Source organism: Mirounga angustirostris, unplaced genomic scaffold (genome assembly GCF_029215605.1).
Source record: "Mirounga angustirostris isolate CCGP_5_RB_7025 unplaced genomic scaffold, mMirAng1.0.hap1 SCAF_14, whole genome shotgun sequence".
Classification (NCBI taxonomy): Eukaryota; Metazoa; Chordata; class Mammalia; order Carnivora; family Phocidae; genus Mirounga; species Mirounga angustirostris.
The window spans coordinates 40,082,656-40,105,084 of NW_026991722.1; the positions used below are offsets into that span (position 1 = coordinate 40,082,656).

A 22,429-nucleotide genomic window follows, 5' to 3' on the forward strand; every position below is an offset into this window, starting at 1 on the left:
TCAAGATAGTGAATTTTAAATGTGTATTTTTTCAAGATTATGAAGACAATGTGTCCTCACTGAAAAGCCCGCTGTAACTGCTCGGAAGCTGCAGGGCTTGCATTCTGACATTTTGTCCTTCGTATATTCCCTCCCCTAATTTTAAGCACACTCTTTCTATATAAGCTTGTATGTTAATTTTTATATAATTAAAATTTAAGCGAACATCCTTGTGAATTGCTTGTTTACCCTTGGGTTCTAAAGTAGTATCTGAATGTGTTTTTTATGTCTTTACACGAGTATTCTTTATTGAGGAAATTAGCCTTCACCTGTCATTTGTAGGATGTTTTTTCAGTTTATTGTTGGTAAGTTGTTGACGTTACATAGCTATAATAAAAAAGAGTCACCTTTCAATGTCATCTAAGGCATGGTTCTCAAATTTTGGGGTACATCAGAATCAGCCGGGTAGTCTTTTAAAATACAGATTGTTATGCTCCATTGTCAGAGTTTCAGACTCTGTAGATCTCGAGGAGGGTCTGAGAATCTTCATTTCTAATGAGTTCCTAGGTGCTAGTCACCCTTAGGCCACACTTTGAGACCCACTAATCTAGAATAGATCCTGGTTCTACTGAACCTGGGTGACTTTTATAATTCCTGGTCCCACCCCCTAAGTGATTTTATTAACCTGACAGGGGGCATGGGTATTTAAAAAAAATTCTCAGTGGCTTCTAATCTTGCTGTCTCTTTGCTGTCTTATAGTAGAGAAGGAAGCTGTGATTTTTGTGGCTGTGTATTTGTCATTACTTTGTTTTTGTAGCCTTGGTTTTCTAAAAATGAATGTTTTTGTCTGTGCAGGACTGAAACCACTAAGTAAAGTTCTGTTGAAATATTGATTACAATAATTTCATTTTCATAATTTGCATATTCAAGGATTTATAGTTTTAGGAAATCTTTCTGTTCTTGGTGTAGTTGCCATTTTCTTAATTACTGCTTTATGGGTACTAATGAAACTCTGTTTAAAAGCATCTGCCTGCCAGGCCTTCCTACTAGCCCTGTCCTCCTCCAGGCCCATAACTCGTAATTGCTCCTGTCCTAGTGCTTGAGAGATTGTGTCAGGCCTGCTGGGCGCTGCCTTTTCTCTGAATGTCCTGGTGCTACTGTTCCTTGTCACTGCTTCCATCAGTCTTGCGCTCTTCACAAGAGAGAACCACACTGGTTTGGCAAGCCACCTTGTCACCTTGTCACAGAAGGCCTCCTCATGGGCTCCTGGCTTTGGGCCTGGCACCAACCCCATGTCCAATTAGAAAATCGACCACATACCAATAACTGCTTAGAAAGGGGCTGTGGGTACCGCCAATGTAATGAGACTTCTTCCATCCAGGAGAGCCCCTTCACTTAGTCGTGTGACCTCTACAAAGTAGAGCTTCACTTGACCTATCTGTAAAATATGGGAGTATAATATCAACATCACAGTGTTGCAAGGATACAAGCTTGAAGCTTGACAGACATTAGTGTGATATTCCCTTTCTTTCTCACTACTTAGAGGGAACCAGACTTTGTAATGATCAAGGGAATGAGAAACCTAGGACAAATGGATGGGGTTGAGGGGTTCTGTACTTAGCTCTGCATCCCTAATTTATTTTTAATTAACAGGATTATTTTCCATCCATAATAGAGAACAGCATACTAAAATACCTAGTGTAAAATCTTATTATAATATCATACAAAATAATTGAATACAGTACTTCCCTCAACAATAGTTAAAGGAAGTCTGTGTAGGAAGAAGACCTCCTTTGATGAAAACTGTCCAAGTATGAATGATACCTAATTTTCCTATATTCACCAGAAGTGAAGTTAAGGCTTAAAATTGGTGTTTGATTAGCTAGCTATAACTTTTTTTTTTTTTAATTTTTCTCTAGTGTAACAATGGGACTAGAAGCACTGGATTGCCATAAAGATAAAGTTGGAACTTTTCCAATTGGAATTCAGATAAAATTGATTTAATGGATTTCAGCAATATTTCACATTCAATCAGTTACACTCTAAAATCTATTTTATGTGCATTATTTATACAATATGAATGACTTCTTTGTCAGTGTTAGTATTTATAGATTCTCCAGAGGGCTTAATCCACTTTCAGCTTTTTAAAATTTATGTGAGACTCTGCATGCTAACAAAGTAAAGTAGAAATTTCACTTTATCTAGAGGTTAAAAATAGTAAGTGCTTAGCATGGATATTTTGATTTTTCTGTGTAAAGTAGAGCCAGAAAGTGTCATTTGTATACTTTGCAGTAGACTTACCTGGAGTTTTCCTATCTTTTAATTCTTAAATAGAATACATTTGCAGCAACTTTCATGTATTCTGTCCTTACTGTTTGTGGAATAGTTCTCTTTAGGGTTTAAACCTGATAATTGCAATACTGCTAGACCTAGGAACATAACAAAAGCTATAAGGACTTTTTGATATGAGTTTAAATAATTCAAATGAAAATCAGCAAAGAGGGAGAAGGTAAATAAATACACTTAAAGAGAAGCTCAAAGACTGTTTAATGTGACAAAGCATCATGCATGTGTTTTTGTAAAAAGAGAAATGGGAGCCATTTTGAAGTAAACGACATGTAGTGGCCCTGGGTTGTTCCCAGGGACAGGCAGAGGAGAAGCAAAGCTAACTATGATCCTGTGTCTACCAGCCAGAGCAGGTAACATGCTCAGAGAAAGGCAGTGTGCTCATTGATATGAATGGTTTATTGTGTGATGGAAGGAGTCAGTGGTTTATTCTAGAAGGAGAAGGGAGATTTCAGTGAGAGGGGTGTTGTAATTGGGTCTTGCAAGATCATTCAGTAGGCAGCTGAGGTAGGTGTCAGAGCACGAAGGGTTCTGTGTTTTGAGAACAGAGGGTGGTCTGCTGTGACCAGGGTAGGTGCTTGGTGGGGCGTGTGGGAAGTGAGACTGGACAGGGAGGTGAGGGGCCTTGAGGGCCTTGTGGGTTCCGTGAATCCCTGGGCATCCATGAGATAGGCCTCAGAGGGAGCAGAGCCCCTGAGCGTATATGCCAAGGGTTGATTTATGGCCTGTGTGCATATCTGGAGGGTGAGGGTGCACAGTTTTCAAAGGGTTGGGGACAAAAAAGGCTAAAACAAAAACAAAAACCACTGCTTTAAGCAGATGAATAATGTGACTAAGATGGTATTCAGAAAGATTATTCTGATGAGAAGTTGAAAAATGGATGAGAGTGGGGAAACACTGAAATCTGAAAGCCCAGTGAGGAGCTTTCTGAGGAGGCCAAGAGAAATGACAAGAGCATGTGCGGAAACCGTGGCATTGGAGGGAGGACGGGGCTCCAGGGAGAAGCTCCAGGGGTGCCATTGGCCGGATGTGGTGACCAACTAAGGGATCAGGGTTCATGAGCAGGTTTCTGGCTTGGCAACTGTCACTGAAACAAGTAATGCAGGATAAACATCACATTTGGAGAATGGGGAAGTTAATGAGGAAGTTAGTGTTGGGCCCGTTCTTTTTAAAGCTCAGGAGAGTTGATGTGGGGTCTGAATTTCATCAGAGAGATCCAGGCTGGAAATAGAGGAAGTGAGACAGAATGCTGAGAGTGGGTCCCTGGAGAACATCTGCACTTGCTGGGGGGAAAGGGTTGTCCGTCTGTAGAAGAAGGGAAACAGTCGGGCAGAGAGGCGTCAGAGAACAGTGTCCCAGAGGCTAACGAGAAGAGAGTTTCCAGGAGAGAGTGTTCTGTCTTGTGACATACCTCAAAGCAGCTGGAAGGAAGACCCGTGAAGAGCCATAGAATTTGGCATAAAGAATTTGGCATGAATTTGCCACAGCAAGCACAGTCTCAGTAGAGTAGGATAGGGTAGGGTAAGAGACAACATGTACTGTCTGGAGAAGTGACTCAGAGGTGTATAAAAACTAGTTGGTTTAAAAAAAAAGTTTGGTGGGAAAAGGAAGCAGAAGGGGGTAAGGTATGTGGAGGAGGTGAAGGCAAGGAAGGAACTCTTTGGGAAGATGAGGATTTGAGTGAGTTTTAGGCATTACAGAGAGACAAGAGATGGGAAGTATAAGGGAGCAGGAGGGAAGGATCCACGGAGCCAGATTCTGGAGACATGTACAGGAAACAGAAATATGCTGAGGTCAAGGAATTAGCCTTGGAAAGTAGGAACTGCCTCTCCTCTGAGGCAAGAGTACAGTTCATTTGGAGATGAGGTGGAGAAAGTTAAGGGGGTTCAAGCCTGTTGATTCTGTGTCCTAATGAAGTGGGACGCCACATACATATGAGAGGTTGACCAAGAAGGACTGAGCAGCATGAAAGGGAGAAGTAAATATTTAAAAAGTGGTTGTAGGGGCGCCTGGGTGGCTCAGACGGTTGAGCGTCTGCCTTCAGCTTGGGTCATGATCCCAGTGTCCTAGGGTCAAGCCCCACCTCGGGCTCCCTGCTCAGCGGGGAACCTGCTTCTCCCTCTCCCTCTGCCTGCTTCTTCCCCTGCTTGTACACTGTCTCTCTGTCAAAAATAAATAAAATCTTAAAAAATAAATAAATAAATAAAAAGTTGTTGTAGGGAATGAAGAGTGGAGTCAGCTAATCACAAGTTAAAGGTGACTAACTGGTTAGCCAAGAAAGCACCCCCCCCCCACTAGCCTGGGGGGTCAAAATGCACAAATATTGTGACACTTGTTTTTGTTGAGGGCTTACTGTGTTCAAGGCAATGTATTAGATAACTATCACTTATGATGACATTAGTGTATGTGCTTATGTGATTTTCTTTAGTGGTATTTATTGGGTAGAGGATTCAAGCATGGACAATTATTGATCAGGTGTGTCAGGTCAGGAAGGGAGGGTAAGTAAGAGTATTTGTGAGTGAATAGGTGTGGCTTAGTCCATTTGGGCTGCTAAAACAAAAATACTATAGACTGGATGGCTTAAGCAGTTAAGTATTTCATAGTCATGGAGGCCGGAAGTGTAAAGATTAAAGTGCTATAGCAGATTCAGTGTCTGGTGAAGGGCCTGATTCTTGGTTCACAGATGGCCATCTTCTGACTGTGTCCCCATGTGGTGGAAAGGGCGAGGGATCTCTCTGGGATCTCTTTTCTAAGGCTCCTAATCCTATTTATGAAGGCTTTGTCCCCATGACCTAATCACCTTCCAAAGGCCCCACCTCCTAGTACCATCATATTGAGGGTTAGGATTTTGAGGGTAGGAATTTTAGAGGACACAAACATTCAGCCCATTACAAGGGTAGAGCTCATGGAGCTGTGTTTCTCTAAGCATGGTCCAGGGGTCATCTACACCAGAATCAGCTTGGGATACTGGTTAAAAAATGTCAGCCTCTAAGCCAAACCCCAGATCCATAGAGAAGGTCAGGTTTCCTGGCTGCAAACCCCAGAATACAATTAGGCTTGATTTAAGGGGAAGGGAACCTGTGAAGAGGTATCGGGCAGTCCTCAAAAAACCTGGGTGGCCCAGAGTTAGGGTTAGAGGCTGAGCAGCTACGATGAGGCCCAGACACCTGTGAGGCATCTCTTTCACTCCGCAGAGGTCACAGTTCCCACCACGGTGCTCAGGTCTGGAGACCAGAGGTGCCCCTAAAGCTGGAAGCTTCTGCCACTGCTTTTACCAAAAGGTGGTTTTGTAAAGTGCCCCCGTCCTCCTGGTGTTCTCTTCTGATTTAAATACTCCTGCTGGTGCAGGTGGTCATGTGACTGCTTCTGTCTGCTGGAGAGGACGGGAGAGTAGATTCTAGCTTCTTCCTGTGGGAGGCAGGACTCGGTGGTGAGCAGTTCAAGCACTTGAAGCGTGTTCACGTAAAGCTGGGTGGCTGCAAACATGGTCCAGGGGTGTCTACTGATACAGCAGCTTTGAGAATGGGGCCAGGAACCTTCATTCTAAACGGCCCTGCCTGCTGGTTCTTAGCCATACCACCAAATTTAGTGAGCTGCTTGATTAGAAGCCAGATAGATGGGGGAAAGATGAGAATAGAGCAGAGAGAACTTGACGCCAGAGCTGACTGGCTTTCAACTCTGACACTGCCCATCATTCTAGGTGACAGTGATGCTTAGGGGGTGAATACAGATCTGGGTTTGTAAGGATGATGGACAGGGAGGAGAGAGTGCCTCCCTGTCAGTAAACAAGGCTGGATACTAGAAGGTGGTATGATTAACCATCATAAACTTCAAAGGGGGTGAATTTATGAAAGAAGGAAGTAAGCGTTTTTTTGTAAAGTGTAGGTATAAGTCTGCGGAATACCTTCTTTTATCCCTGCCTCCAAGACTGTAGACCTAAGAAAGTGAGCACTTAACACACTTCGAAAGGAAGAACACTTGTTCATTTAAGATGAGGAGTGGGGTGGTCGTTCTAGAAAAAACACTGAGGTGCCACATATGGAAATTTCTTGGTAATGAAATGGTTCCAGAAAACACATTTGCCATCACAAGAGGAGTATATGACATACCATATTTTCTTTTCTTTCTTTCTTCCTTTTTTTTTTGACATGCCGTATTTTCTTGACAAGACACACCATTAATTTTATAATGGCTTTTTGGGAACAAGGAAGAAGCAGTACATTAAATGCACACATTGTGGGGTATGTCCCTATGTCAGGATGCTAAAACATAAATGAGTGCACGTGTCAGAGTTGAGGAAATAAGTAATAGTTGTGGATGGTGACACCAGAAGTGGTTGTCAGCTTTGCAACAGTTGGGGACTAGGAAAACCATTTGGAAGAGTGTGGTAAAGGCTGTGAGACCTTCAGGGCTGGAACAAAGGCTCATTGGGTGGGTTAGAAGGCAAAGGTGGGGACAAAAAGCAGACTGTTACCTGCAGGTTTCAGTTAATCATTCAGAGTCAAGTGGGAGAAAACCATAAGCAAGGGAGGAAATCGGGTGTTAACAACTGTGTTTTGGGGGAGGATTAGGGGATGAGAACTTGGGCTGGCTGAGGGCTCTTATTTTGGGTCATCTACATGGGGGACACCTTTTGCACCAATGTCTTATAGGCGTATTTTAGCACCTGATGGAGCCAGCGGGTGGAGACACAGGTAGAAAGGAAGCAGAAGAAAGAGAGGTGAGACAGAATTTGGACATAGCTGGCTTTGCCCTTCCTACCCATTCATTTATCCATTCGTTCGTTCATCCATCCAGTGTCCAGGCATTGGTCATGCATGGCTAAAAACCACTCTGTGTTTAGAATACTTAGATTTGGGGGCGCCTGGGCGGCGTTAAGTGTCTGACACTTGGTTTCAGGTCATGATCTCAGGGTCGTGAGATTGAGCCCCGCCTCGGGCTCCATGCTCAGTGAGGAGTCTGCTTGAGAATCTCTCCCTCCCCCTCTGCCCCTCGCCCTGCTTGCACGCTCTCTAAATAAATAAATAAAATCTTTAAAAAAAAAATTCCAGAAGTTGAGAAGCCTAAGTAATTCCCCATTGGGAATAGGCAGTTTCTAGTGTTGGCTCCAAAGGGGGCAGTGGGTGACTGGGGACAAGATGACTGATGTAACCAAATAGCCTTGAGCTGTGCAGCCCAGAGGGTGTGGGAGAGAATGTGCTCTCTTGTCATAAAAGTCATCTTTTGACTTTGGAGTGGAATTCACCTGATGGGATATTTCTTCAGGAAATTCAGGTCTTTCTCAACACTGTCATCAGATCGTTGGGCTGTGCACATTTGAAACCCTGAGGCTGAAGTGGTGATAAAAAGCCAGGGTATCCAGAATTAGGCTTTAGATACCAAAAAATAGATAATAGACCCTAAGCTGAGTGAAGTAGTCATGGAAAGCTGTTGATTTATAGGGAAAACAACTCTCTGGCTAGAGATAATATATGCCTTAAATTTTACTTGGAATGTAAGAGAAAATGTAAATATAGGTAATCCATATGTATTGACTATTCTTTTAAGAATTATATTTTAATAGAAAAAGTAATATCCTAAGTCATGTCATGTGATACCTTAAGTGCACACTACCATGAGCCCATGGTTTGGGCCTGCACATACCTAATGGTCCCCAGGCCTATTTAGGTTTCCAAACTGTGTGGCATTATTGCGTGTCTTGCTAATTCAGCATTAAGAGATTGTAGTGAATGTCGAATATAACCAATGATGCAACTAAGTTTTTCTTGCACATGAAAGAAAGAGTTTGGCACGCAGGCTTTGTTGCCAGGACTAATGGACTGCTTACACTTGACTTTCATTCTTCCACCTGACCCCAGGTGAGGCCCTGCTCTTTTCTTTCTAATCTCAGTTCCGCCTTCCAAACGGTGAAAATCAAAATTTGATGGTACTACTAGATACATTGATTTCAGCAAATATATTTATTTTTCGAGCTTTTAATTTCTAATTGGGGAATGAGCACACATTCTCATTGGAAGAGCTCTGATTAGCACAGGTGTGGCGTGAAGATTGGGGGTTCTCTGTGGAGCTCAGTGGGTCCTTCCTCCCCAGTTGCCCTTGAAATCTCAGCAAATGAAATAAAGGGGGCTAGCCTGGCTGATTGCTTACTTCTCTACAAGGAAAGAGAGATGTGTCCTCTCCTGGTTTCAAAGCACTGGAATGCTTCTTTGAGTGGGACCCGAAGGGGACATCCAGTATGTAAAGGACGTGAAAGTAGCTTCAGTGGGTGCAGTGAGGGGAGGACCCCCAGTCCTCCCTGACCACAGGCTCACCTTGAGAGGTTTTCTCTCCTGAGGTTTGTTTGGAAACCACATCACCAGTAGCTCATCTGCTCAGTGCCTCTTGGCCATTCTCTGTAATATGCTCCTTTCTCTTCACTTCCTGTGCCTGGGGTCTTTCCCCCAATACCATGTGTTGAGAAGGGGGAGCTGGTGTATTAAGAATATGCAGATTATGACCTGCTGAATGAGGAGGCACAAGCCACCCACATGGGGTTGGCAGCTAGCTCCCTCGGCATCCGGGCTCCCACTTTGGGGAAGTGAAACCCAAACCCATGGGGTCGTTCTGACTGAAGTTACAGTTTTAGTACAGCCCCACAAAGGCAGTCGAGTCACAAGATGTAATTACTTACAGATCCCAGAAGCAAGGGGGTGCAGTGAGCTGGGGGAAGGGCAGTCCTGTGTTCCAGGCGGAGTGAGCAGGAGGCAGAGCAGGGGAACCAGCACCTGTCACTTATAGGGTGGCTGGGGCAGAGGTCGCTTCACTTTTCTGTGGGCTTCATTCTAAGTGATTATTTTAAAAGGTGCCCTGGCAAAAGCAAAGCAGGAATTTATGGCGGAAATCCTAAACTCATGTCCTTATCTAAGTGTCCAGATTCTGGGTGTGAGCAGGGTTATCATACTTTGAAATGCCTAGGCAACAATTCAGAAAAACAGAGTTGTTTTTTCAGAAGAACAATAGTTGTTTTTCTCATCACAATTGACCCTGTGATGCCTAGGCATTAATCTTGAGGGAAAATCATAGGCACTATCTGGACAGTGACGATATTAACCACTGGCAGGGTTTTGGTCACCCAGTGCATGAAACACTTGAGCAAAGCAAAAATGCCAATCAGCAATATCAATAGACAAAGAACAATTTGAAATGCTGTCCGTAACCGCCCTCACCATTTGCTGGGATCCAACCAAGAAAATAAACCAAAGCCTCTGGATAAGGTTAAAGTAGGTATTTGATGAAACACTTGGATGAGATTGTGGAATACTTGTACCTGTTGGGCCATCTTTTGTAAATTTGTCTGAAGTTTTCCAGAATTATTAATATACTTGTAGCAGGTGGGGCCCTTTCCAGCACATACAGCTCCTTCCCTGGCCAGTAGGTAACCTAAAATGGAATGGTTATCCGTTATCCGAACTGTCTGTGCTAGAGAATCATGTTGTTGTATCAGGCTAGTCTTTGGTGTTACAGCCCCGTGTGTTCAGCAGGGCGGCTGACAGGTTGGTATTTGTCTTTACTAATTTGTTGTTGTGTGCCCCGTGCGGTGGCATCTAGCCCAGTTCCAGTGAGGGTTAGCAGCAGACCTCGGCTCAGGGGCTGGATTCTGCATGGTTTTGACATGAGGGAGCAGAGATGGTTGCGGGGTATTGTGTTCAGTGATTTGTAAGACTAAAGTACACTGGTATGACTAGACAGGACTCTGGGGGCTGGCATGGAGGCAAATGCATTGGAGGTTGAGTGAAGAAGTGCACGTAGAGAGAGCCATGTATGTGTGACGGCCCCAGCGCACCGTACCCACGGTGGACACGAACTGCTTAATCAGGGAAGCCAAGATAAGTTGGAGGTTCCTTCTGGATGGTTGGGCCTTAAGGCCCAAGACCATGGGGGTTGTTCTCCTTGGGACGAGGTGGAGATGGAAGATTACAAACGGCACTGGGCAGGGCTCCTGCCAAGTATCCCATAGTGTACTGCAGAATGTCCTGCATGAGAGCACCTGAGCAGCATAGAGAGAGGCCAGGCAAAGCCATAGGGATGCATGGGGGCGGGCCCTTCTGCTGGTCGAATGGGGACAGGGTTGGTAAATCAGCTTGGTAGGCCACTGACTCAGGAAACCGCCTTTGTTGAGCCTGGTAACATGCCTAGCAATTATATTGGCCCCCAAAATGAGCTCCAGTTTCTGCCTATTGTATAAAAATATGAAAACTGTTGGCAGGCTTGAATGGAGGACTATTATGTGTGTCCTAGTGGATAATTAGAGAAATATATGGGTGATTGTCCCCCAGAAAGAGAGACAAACTCTGGGGAACTGCTGGGTCCCTAGGGCAGTGGCCTTAGCAGCTTCCACTCTTGGAGGTCAGAGTATGGGACCCCAGATCCTGCCACCAGGGCTGGGACATTCTAAGTGGTGATGGCGTTTGCCCTCATGGTGGGCTGGCAGTCTTTTGAAGAGCTCACAGCACCTGAGCAAAGGCTTCTGACTTGTATTTGAGTTGTCTCAGAGTAGAGACCCCTGATCTCCAGAGTTGCCCATACAGAGGGGCCTGTTGGTCATCGTATGCGGGAGGGAGCTGAGTCGAGGAGCCACTCCTCGAGGGAGACTAATAAGGGGCTTGGAAGCCTTTATATCTCCTAGGTCCCTCTGTTGGGTTCCTAGCTGAAGGGGCAGAGGGGCCGTTTGCCTTTACTGGCAAACAAGATTTGGCCTTAGGGAAAATTATCTTTTTCATGTCTAGCTACAGCATTGGTGTGGTCTAATGCCTATTACGCTGTAGTGAATTATAACCCCTCAATTACAAGGCGCGGAGGGGAGCTTTAAGAAGAAACCCAAGTTAGGAGAGGCAGAGATGCTTTCTCCTTATCCCTGTGGACTCTGGACGCTTGTGGGGGAGGTCTTTTCCTGAGAGTCTCTTCCCTTTTTTGTCTTCATCTCCTGCCTTGATAGCTCAATTCATTTGGGAGTGCTGTCGCTGTGGTGACAAGTTCGGAGTCTCTTCTAGGGTGTCTCTAATAAAATAGGCCTTCAGTACCTTGAGTGGTTTGTTTTGTTTTTTGGTTTTTGTACAAATTGTGAATTTTGGGGTCTTTGGCCAATCTGGCCAGGTCAGGCATCTCAACTGCTGAAATCAACAGGTCGGAGCCGGTTCCAAAGACCTGTAAGAGCCAATTAGCATCCTTCTCCCCCTCTCCACGGGCAGATTTTCCTAGAAAACCTTGGCATTTCTACCCTGTATAGTTACTTGTCTCTTTCTTTTCACACTGGTGGTTGGACGTTCTGGTTGGAAGGATAGTAACAAGGAGCACCTGGGACAGAGGTTGCCTCTTCCCTGACTCATATGCTGCTACCTCCTGTTCTAGGTTATCCCGACCGACCCTCCAGGTGGTCGGGGTTTACCTCCACCAGTGCGACATTAGCTGATGTGTCCCGAACCTCAAGAAGGGAGCAGCCGCGATGAGGCGTATGATATGCCCCACAAGCCATTTGAGCAGGGGTCCTGCAAGTGTCTGGTAGTTTTTCCAGCCTCCTCTGGGAACTGGGAAGGAGCTGCTGCCATGTGTTCAGGGGCCTGCCCTTAGTGAGAATTCGTTTTGCTGTACCATGCCACGGGCGGGCTCCTGATACCCCGTGGGGCTGGGGGCCCGTTGGCCGTAGCCGCCGGGAACGAGGCAGCATGGGAGGTGCACCACGACGCCCCGCGCAGCGCTCCCTGTGTTGTGCGTCAGGGCCGACTCTGCAGGCTCCACACCCCAGTCCTGACCATGAGCGCCGTAGGCCCAGCAGCCAGCCTCCCCTTGTGGCACTGACCTGAGGGAACTCCCCGTGCTCCCAGGATCTGATAGCCCGCGTCCCCTGTGCCTGCCTGGGGGAAGGAGGCAGAGCCCTGGTGTTCGTGGGTATTAGCTCACCTTGGCCCAGTGCTGGGACTTCCGCATGCGAGTACTGCCAGTTACCTCCAGACCTGCCACACAGCGGGGGCTTGTTTGGAGACTAGTGGGAAACACACCCACCTCAGACGGGGCCTGCTGGGGGTCGGTCTTGCAGGGGAGTCTGACTTCTACAGCAGCGACAGTTCAGGGTGGGGATTTGTGGCAGCGCCACAGACTGCCAGCAAGCGGGGGCTCCTTCCAGGGGGACGAGCGGTCTGGGAGAGGAGGTTAGTAAGCCATTTGCAGCCCCGGGGCCTTGTATGGGGACACGCACTGCACCCACAGTCGCATCCTCATTGCCAGTTACCCAGATTGTGACTTGCTGCCACATGGGGTTGGCAGCTAGCTCCCTCGGCATCCGGGCTCCCACTTTGGGGAAGTGAAACCCAAACCCATGGGGTCGTTCTGACTGAAGTTAGTCTCAGTACAGCCCCACAAAGGAAGTCGAGTCACAAGATGTAATTACTTACAGATCCCAGAAGCAAGGGGGTGCAGTGAGCTGGGGGAAGGGCAGTCCTGTGTTCCAGGAGGAGTGAGCAGGAGACAGAGCAGGGGAACCAGCACCTGTCACTTACAGGGTGGCTGGGGCAGAGGTCGCTTCACTTTTTTGTGGCCTTAACTGTAAGTGATTATTTAAAAAGGTGCCCTGGGAGAAGCAAAACAGGAACTTATGGTAGGAATCCTAAAGTCACATCCTTATCTAAATGTTGGGACTCTGGGTGGGTGTGAGTAGGGTTATCATACTTTGAAGTGCCTTGGCAGCAACTCCGAGAAACAGAGTTGTTTGTCCCATCACACTCTGCCCCACCCCACTAAATCTCTTCTCTTTCTGATCACACTTCCAGTGTTCCCAGTGTGGCAGTCCTGTCTTGGAGGCCTGTCCCCTCCCCCTCACACCCCCCAATAGTAATGTTGCTGTGACCCCTGGCATGACAGTGTCATGCCACTGGGTCATCTTTGGCCTTCAGCCAGTAAGAGATTGGGATTTCAGAGGAAAGAGCAATTAAAAAAAAAAAAAAAGGCACATGGGAAGTCTGCTGAGGGACCCCGAGGAATGTGCATGGTGGGGCAGCTGGACGGGAAGTGAACTCTGGGTGCCTCGAGCATTAGAGAAGGCGGTGGCCACCGGACGCCCTGCCCAGCGAGGAGAGAGGTAGAAGGCTTGCCTAATTTGCCAGTGCATGCGTGTTTGAGATGAGAACTAACCTAAATGAGACTGGAGAGACCTGCTGACCATGGTGATCTCCACTGGGCCAGGTCCTGTCAAGCTGGAAAATAGGCAAAGAAATCGGTGTCACGGTGCTTGAAGAATCCCGGCTTCGGTGACTTCTGTGAACTGCCTGTAATTTAGCCTAATGACTGTCATTTTAGCAATCACACATACCATTAAGTGCATCAGATTTATTTGTGTGAATTTTATTTGATTACGGTGGTAGGTTCTGTTTTTGTCAGCGGAGTCAGTAATTAGGCTGATCAGTCTCACGTCATGACCTGCCCTTTCTCTGCAAGTTCATAGGTTACTCTTTCCTTTAGGTGAATCTTGTCACATGAAAGGCTGGGTATTTGGTTGTAAAAGACCACATTGTCAGGAGAACTGGCAGACATGAGAAGATTGCACATTTTTTCCCAGCATACCCTTTGAAACGTAGACATTTGTATTTTGAAATACTTCTCTCTGGCATGCCTCAGTGCTTAATGAATTTTTTTTTTTTTAAAGATTTTATTTATTTATTTGACAGAGACACAGTGAGAGAGGGAACACAAGCAGGGGGAGTGGGAGGGGGAGAACAGGCTTCCCGCGGAGCAGGGAGCCCGATGTGGGGCTCGATCCCAGGACCCTGGGATCATGACCTGAGCCGAAGGCAGACGCTTAATGACTGAGCCACCCACGCGCCCCATGGCATGCCTCAGTGCTTAGTGGAAACTGCTGGTATTCTGGCCTACTTGGGAAGAAGGGAGGGATAGAAAGAGAGGCAGCTGTAAAGCCTTAGAATATAGAACAACAGGAGGAAGGAAAAAGGCTCTCTCCAAGAGGAGCTGAGGATTTTATATGTGGAATCAGGGCCACTCAGGCTCAGAGGACTTGAAGTGGGAAACCTCATTTCTTGGTACGTATTTCATGAGATGAACAGCGAGACAGAACTTAGTTCTGTAACTTCTTAGTTCTGTTTTTGATTGAGTTAATGGGGATGGCTTTCCATCCAAGAGTCATTCCTATTTCAGTGGTATACAACAGAGAAGCTACTAGTTAAAAACACCTCCAGGAATATATTTGTTAATTCAGAGAGCGAATGCCTAGTAGACCAGGAATATCTTAAAAGCCTATAGTTTTCCAGTTTTGCATATCAAGGGGATACTGGATAGGTGCTAAAAATATAAATTTATTGAGTTGGTTTGCAAATTCTCTCAAGAAATGTGAGTAAAATAGAGGAGAGTAATAATAGCTAACGTCTATTGAGTGCGTACCTTTGTGGGTGGCGCTGTGCTTGATCCTTCACATGCACTATTTTATCTAGTGAATGTAACCACACTGGGAGGCAGGTATCACCATCTGCTTTTACAGAGAGGGAGGCTGAGGCACAGAGAAGTTCAATAGTGTCCCTAGTGCACAGAACGTAGGATTCGGCGGCTCCCTGCCAATCTAACTGCTTAATTAACTCTTATGTACTGTGCTCTCATGCTGCCTATGTTGATTATGTTGAAATTAAGAGTAGTTTTAAAAGACTTGAATAAGTTGTAAAATTACAATAATAAGCTAATTTGTAATGACATGCAAACATTTCCCAAAGAATAGTAAAATATTCGCTGTAGTACTCAGAGCCAAAGATTTCAACAATTTGATTTACTTTGGCTGATTTACCAAAGAGAGTGGAGTGATGGTATAATGTATCATCCAGACTACAACCAAAAGTGGGTGATACTAACAATTATGTGGTGATAAGAGGAATAAACTGTACCGTCCTGGCAACTAAGTTATGCCATACCCTACTGACTGCTGTTTGTCTTGCTTCATATTAAAACAGTTCTTCACGTGTTTGACCTTCTAGGGGGATTCCTCAATGTCAATGTAAGTGAAATCAGTTTTGATGAAATTCATCAACTCTTCTCCAAGGATTTAGATATTGAGCCAGGAGGTCACTGGAGGCCTAAAGACTGTAAACCCAGATGGAAGGTGAGGTAAATTTTTTCATAAGTAATGTAATTGTTACTATGCGTCTGAGTGAGGAAAAGTGTGCTTGGTTCAGAATATACAGTGAAATGTATTTGTCTCTTGAAAATGTAAGACCTCAGAAGTTTTGTATTTAATGTGTAGGTATCACAGTTCAAGTATGATTTAATAGTGTTACTTCTGAAGACTCTAAACATACCTATGTGTTTACAAAATATGTGCTCATGTGCTGTCTCTTGGAGATCCTGCTAATAAGTACCTCATTTGAGATTGGCTTGGAAAACAGATTTTTTTTTCCTGTTTTCCTGTTTCCTTCTTTCTCTGTCTTCTGCTGCTATCCCTAACAATTACTGTCACCCACCGGCCTAGCCCCACCAAGTCCTGGAACTGTGATTTCCAGGTGGGTCTCACTTTGGCTTTCCTCAAAGTTCCAGAATCTTAAGAGAGGCGCTCAGAGTTCCCTGTGGGACACAAAAAGGAAAACTTTGGGTCCTTCACCTCTGTTTCAGAAGGCAGAGCACTAGCTTTTTATCTTTTTGACACATGTCAGAGTTTTAATTAATGTCTTATTTGAAAAGCTAGAAGGGAATGGGTCTGCCTCTGCTGCTTAAAATAAATTGAAAACCGTGATTGAAATTAGAGTTGCTCACAGTACTGTGAAATTGGCTAGTGAGTGCATATTCCTGTAAGGTGGTTATGTTTGAGTAGGAAGTAGCATTCACATAATTCGAGTGAAAAGTACATATAATTAAATCAAACGTTCTATCCTCAAGGATTGTGATATAGCCTTAATTTGGGAAGAGTTTTCAATTCCTCTCTTCAGTATTAGTATTTTTCTAAAATATTTGTCTTTTCGGAAACAAAAATCACTGCTGAGAAGGAGAATTTAGATAAAAGCCCTCTGACTTAATTGGCCTTGAACTCTGTGTTTGGGGGAGTGTGTTATTTATATCTGCATCCCTAACGCAGAGCATATTATCTTGTCTAAAGTAAGCACTAAACCCAGTTTTGTTGAATTGAGGTTATGAGATAAATAAATGCCTTGTGGCAAATTATTAAATAAATGTTTGGTTTTTTGCCTCAAACAAGGTGTCAGGCTGCTTAAATGGATTCCAGTACAAATTTTGGCAAATACATTTATTTTACAGTTGTCAGATTCTGTTAATAAGTGAATCTTCATATTTCATGATTGATTTTTCTCACACTTGTAGATAAAACAGGGCCTAATTTATACAATTCTACCTTTAAAAAATGTCCCGGGCAAATAAATGATTTTTCTTACTTGGGTGATGAGTGTATATTGAATGCTAATGGAAGAAAAAAAGCATCATTAATCACAATAGCTGTGGGGTAGCATTGGAGGTTGGTCCTCAGAAGTATTTATGTGGGCATACTGCTCAGGTGTGCACAGTGTGGTAATATGAAATAATTTGGGATTGAAAAAATTAAGTATTCTTGTTCTTTCTTCATTGGTCTATATCAGACACTGGATTTTAAATTTTCTGGTTTGTTTCCTTCTTCTCATTTTCTGGGGGAAAGGTATATCACACACAGAAGTAGTTCCTGTTTAAAGATTTTAGTAGACCGTAAACTCCATGTGAATGACTAAGTAACAGTATTGGAAGTGGAGTTCCCAGGAGCAAGCTAATTCAAGGATCTAAAAATAAGCTTATTTTATTTAGGAACCATATGGTAATGCTGCTCTTATTTCAACTTGACGCAAGCCCTTCTCAGAATACAGTTTCTAGTTCTGAGCTATGCAGCTAAAGGTAGGAGAGGAAATTTGGACATCATTCAGAGGTGACTTGAACTTGCCATATTTAACTAATTAATAATTAAGTAAGGACTCTTCCCTTCCTCTCCCTGCCCGCAACCTGTTTACATTCTCCTAATGTCCCATTCCAGTCTTGGAACAGAGCTGAGTGAGAGGAAGAGAAACATGTTATGTTAAACATGTGCTACCCACTTGATTCTTATTATTTGAGGTTCTTTTTCTTTAAAAAAAAAAAAAATACCAACTGAGTTCATTGATGGCCAATTAATTGGAATAGAGATCTTCTAAATCTAGTGATTTCAGCAATTCTTAGGTATTTTTCAACACTGGAGGTTCAAGTGGAAAATTCAGCCCACCTTGGAGGCCTTATAGAGGTTGGAAAGGGGGGGGTTGGAAGGCGAAGATAGTGATGCTTTTCCTAACATTAAAAGTGAAGTGTTCGCCTGTGACATTGCCTTTCCATTCTGGGGGGTGGGGCTGGGAGGGTCTGAACCTCTTCCGTCTAAAACCTAAAGGCTTAAAGAACCAGGCAGCCGCCCGCAGCGCGTTCCGTTTCTCGTCCCCGATAGCTCAGAGACGAGTCTTAGCCATCTGTGCAGAACCACCCGGGGTTTTTGGTAAAAATGACGATTCTTGAACGTAGTGCTCAGACATTGTGATGCTATTGGTGGGAAGGGACAAGAACCTGCCTTTTTTATCAAGTGCCTCCTGTTTGAGAAGCTTCTGTAGACACTGGCAATGGGGAGGCTGAGGAAGAGGGAGCCGGAAACCCTGCAGGAGAAGGAGAGCACGGTGGCTTCTGCCGTGTCCGCCCTCGGCAGTGGCAGAGACCAGTGTGCCCTGGCTGGAGGCCAAGTGTGACGTCGGGTCACTTAGGGACGCCGGAGCTGCTGGTGTGCTCGAAGTTTGAAAGTAGGACACATACTTGGTGGGGAAAATGTATGTAGTAAACACTTTTCTTGCCAATCTCCCCATGGTGAGTATAAGAGAAAATAAGCAAGTGAGAAAAATAGGTGCATAAATTCAGTAAGATTAGTGATTTAAAGTGAGTGCAAACTGAATGGGATAATTTTGCTTGAATAGGAGGTGGTGAGGAGAGATTCATGAAGATGAAGTGTTATTTTGCAGAAGATAATGACCAGATGTGTGTCTCCCCTGGAAATGCATCAACAAGGGAATGGCTCAAACAGCAAATTAGGGTACACATAAGAAATGTCCTGAAACAGAGGTTATTAACCCTCGAAATAGATTATTGCAGAACACTGAGATCTTCATTTTATAGATAATAAATTGTAGACTGTTAAGAATGTCATTCCACAGCCACAAGAAGGGACATGCCAAATGAATTTTTACGATACCGTTTAGCTTTATTTTAATAAAAACTTTGCTTTAGGCATAGTCAAGATATTTGATAGCCGTCTCATTAAAATATGGACATTTATTTGCTGTTAAGACAACAGTTTAGCTTATTTTGAATTTGCCAAGACACTGGTAATTTCTTTTCTAATATTCTGTTTCTTTATAAGATTACGAAAGAAAACCAGCTCTTGATATTTTAAATGCTTCATTGGACAAATGACTGAATTAGGGACTATGACTTTGTCTTTGTTTATTCTTATCTGTTCAACTCATCACTCAGTGTAATTGTATTTAAATAATATGGACTCGGCAGCCGTTTAATAGCTTCTTTCCTTAAATATCTATAATTCTCCTTAACTGCTTTTATGGCCCATTTACATTATGTCCTAGGTGGCTAACTTGTGGCCAAATTCAAAATGAGGAAGGGCAAGCTTGATGCTTATTTCTGCAGAAGTTATCACGCTGTACGCTTCACGTAAGGCCCGTGGTAGGGATCTGATCTCGCTCGCCATCTGACTCCCTTCTCTCCTTTGACTTTTCATAGCAGTTCGCTCTCCTGAGAGTGAACCTAGGGGTCCCTAGTGGGTTTGGGAGTGGTATTGATTTGGGCATAGTGTGGGCTGCACCAGTCACTGGGGGGGTGGAAGCAGCTCTTAGATGTGGGGTAGCTTTGCTCTGGGAGCCTCTCAGTTCAGGAGGTGCCTTATGGGAGAGCCAGGCAGGAATGGGATCCAGAGTGGGGCCGGCAGAGGCACCAGAGCCTCTGAGTTCCTACCAACAGACCGAATATGAAACAGTGTAAACAGTATACTCAGTTACCATTTTGAAAAATATTCTCATCTAGAGGAGCCTGGGTTGCTCAGTCGGTTAAGCATCCGACTCTTGATTTCAGCCCAGGTCATGATCTCATGGTCGTGAGATCGAGCCCCACATCAGGCTCTGCACTGAGCATGGAGTCCACATGAGATTCTCTCTCTCTCGCTCTCTACCCCTCCCCCCCACTCATGCACATGCTCTCTCGCTCTAAAAAAAAGAAATAAAATTTAAAAAAATTTTTTTAAATTAAAAAGAAAAAAAAAGAAAAATATTCTCACCTGTTCAATGACATAAAAGGCAAATTCTAGCCTCTGAGAACAGCATCATAGCGGCCCTTTTGCCTTCCTGCTACCTCATCAGCATTTAAGGGAAAATTAGTGGTGGCGTTTCTAGATTAGACATTCTCAGTTTTGCTAAACTATCTTTTGTGGGCTTTTTAAAAATAAAACTCTTTTAATAACTGAAAAATTTCTCTCATTTATGATCCTGGTAATGTAAAATACACAAGTGAATGCTACTGTTTTCTGTTGACGATATCTAATGTCATGTCCTGATTTTACAAATACGATTAGGTCCTAAACCTACGCCTTTTCAATTATTTGCATTTATTCATTCACTGGTAAAAATTATTTGATGTAAGTGAAATTTCAGGAAGTCCCAGGTTTAATGTTCCTACAAGATTTTCTGTTATAATCAGGTTGACTGTATTTTAAAATTGGAATATAGAGTGACACATTGATATTGTAATTTAAGTATATTTTTACTGTTATGTTCTTCGAAAATCCAATGATTTGGGGATTTATAATCTGTATAAAACATTTAATTTCAACTTGTATTAGAAAATTGACAATTACAATAAACACAGCTTAGCTCAGAAATTGCTAAGAAAAGTCATGTTTAGAAAACATTTCATCTTTTTAAAGGGCAAATCTAAATTGTAGGGCAACTTAGCTTGTATGACAAAGTTTGGATCCAGGAAATAGAGGATTTGAATATGTGATGATTGATGATATTCATTTATTCTTATTTTATATGAACACATTTTATATAGATGTTGTGTTTTAATCTTGATTTTCAGAGTCCCAATACATTTTTTTTCCTATTAGAAAAAACATCGATTTACTGAGAAACCATTTAATTTCCATATATGTGTTTTTTCTTTTGTTCTTTAGATTATGTAAGAAACACATTTCTTTGGCTGTTTATAAAGGATAAATTTCTCTCTTTGCTGATGCTTACAGTACTTTTTTTGGTTAAGCTTAACATTTTAATGTAATTTTATTATCAATTTCATTTTAAACTCAGTATTATCCTACCACTGAAATAAACATGACATGTATCAAAAATTTAATTGTGCATTTTGATTAAATGAAAGATGTTAATATAATTATGAAACTTCTATGATATATCCCTTATATTTCTCAAATATAACTCTAGGCCAGATAAACCACGTGTAGGATAATAGATATTCAATTGGAATCTCTTTTAAATTTAGTTTAAAAACCAGGAATTTATTATTTATGATCTGCTTTAAAACCTAGAAGTTACTCTTGACACATCCCTTCCCCTGACTTCTTCTATCTAATCCATAAACCAGTCCTGTTAATTTACTTCTTTTTTTTTTTTTTTAAAGATTTTATTTATTTGACAGAGAGAGACACAGCGAGAGAGGGAACACAAGCAGGGGGAGCAGGAAAGGGAGGAGCAGGCTTCCCGCTGAGCAGGGAGCCCAATGCGGGACTCGATCCCAGGACCCTGGGATCATGACCTGAGCCGAAGGCAGACGCTTAACGACTGAGCCACCCAGGCGCCCCCTGTTAATTTACTTCTTAAATGTTTCAAAAATTCATGTACCTCTCCTCTTCTCCACCCTCCCCTTAGTTCTGACTACCATTGTCTCTTGACTAATTGCGTTAATGTCCTAACCAGCTCCTTGAATCTATTTTGGGGTTTCTCCAGTCTACTGTCCATGGTAGTCTTTGCCCATCCCCAAATGGGATTTTATCACTCTTAATGAATCTTTCCAGGATTTCCCAGGGTGTTGCTAGAATAAAGACCACAATCTAAGGAGTGGCCCTCAGAACCCACTTACACCTCCCCAGGTTCACAAGAGCCTAAGTGGCACAAAGTCAAGGGCCATATCTGTCTTTTCTCACTGTTGATCTCTGGTGAGAAAATCCATAAAGGTGGGACTTTTAAACCTTCAGAATTTTTTTTTTTTTTAAGAATTTTTTAATTTATTTGACAGAGACACAGCAAGAGAGGGAACACAAGCAGGGGGAGTGGGAGAGGGAGAAGCAGGCTTCCCACGGAGCAGGGAGCCCGACACGGGGCTCGATCCCAGGACCCTGGGACCATGACCCGAGCCGAAGGCAGATGCTCAACGACTGAGCCGCTCAGGCCCCCTTAAACCTTCAGAAATTTTTAAGGATCAGTTTTTATCTTTACCTCTAGGGCTTGCTGCTCTATTTATTTACATATGTGACTATTTTGTTTTTAAAGGTGGCAGTTCTCATTCCTTTCCGTAATCGCCATGAACATCTTCCGATTTTTTTCTTGCATCTGATTCCAATGCTCCAGAAGCAGAGGCTAGAATTTGCCTTTTATGTCATTGAACAGGTGAGAATATTTTTCTTTTTTTTTCTTTTTAATTTAAAAAAATTTTTTTAAATTTTATTTCTTTTTTTTAGAGCGAGAGAGCATGTGCATGAGTGGGGGGGAGGGGTAGAGAGCGAGAGAGAGAGAATCTCATGTGGATTCCATGCTCAGTGCAGAGCCTGATGTGGGGCTCGATCTCACGACCATGAGATCATGACCTGGGCTGAAATCAAAAGTCGGACACTTAACTGACTGAGCAACCCAGGCTCCTCTAGATGAGAATATTTTTCAAAATGGTAACTGAGTATACTGGAACTTAATAAACTCTTAGATATGGTGGGATTAAAAATGTTTAGCTTAAGGTGAATCTTTGGTTTTATATTTGGGTAAATTCTTATTTGGGATTGAGCATGTTACATATACCACATTTT

General features: G+C 43.5%; 1 protein-coding gene across 6 annotated transcripts in view; it reads left to right on the forward strand.

Moving 5' to 3' along the window:
- The window catches only part of B4GALT6 (beta-1,4-galactosyltransferase 6), an 82,495-nt gene that overhangs the window by 30,940 nt on the left and 29,126 nt on the right, over positions 1 to 22,429 (forward strand). For 4 of the 6 annotated variants that reach the window (XM_045886881.3, XM_054510333.2, XM_045886882.3 and 1 more), the window contains 2 exons: positions 15,330 to 15,454; positions 21,903 to 22,019. In XM_045886881.3, the coding sequence (XP_045742837.1) occupies positions 15,330 to 15,454; positions 21,903 to 22,019 (242 nt within the window). The remainder of the gene's footprint in view (positions 1 to 15,329; positions 15,455 to 21,902; positions 22,020 to 22,429) is intronic. The other 2 variants (XM_064577783.1, XM_045886883.3) reach the window with 2 other exon arrangements.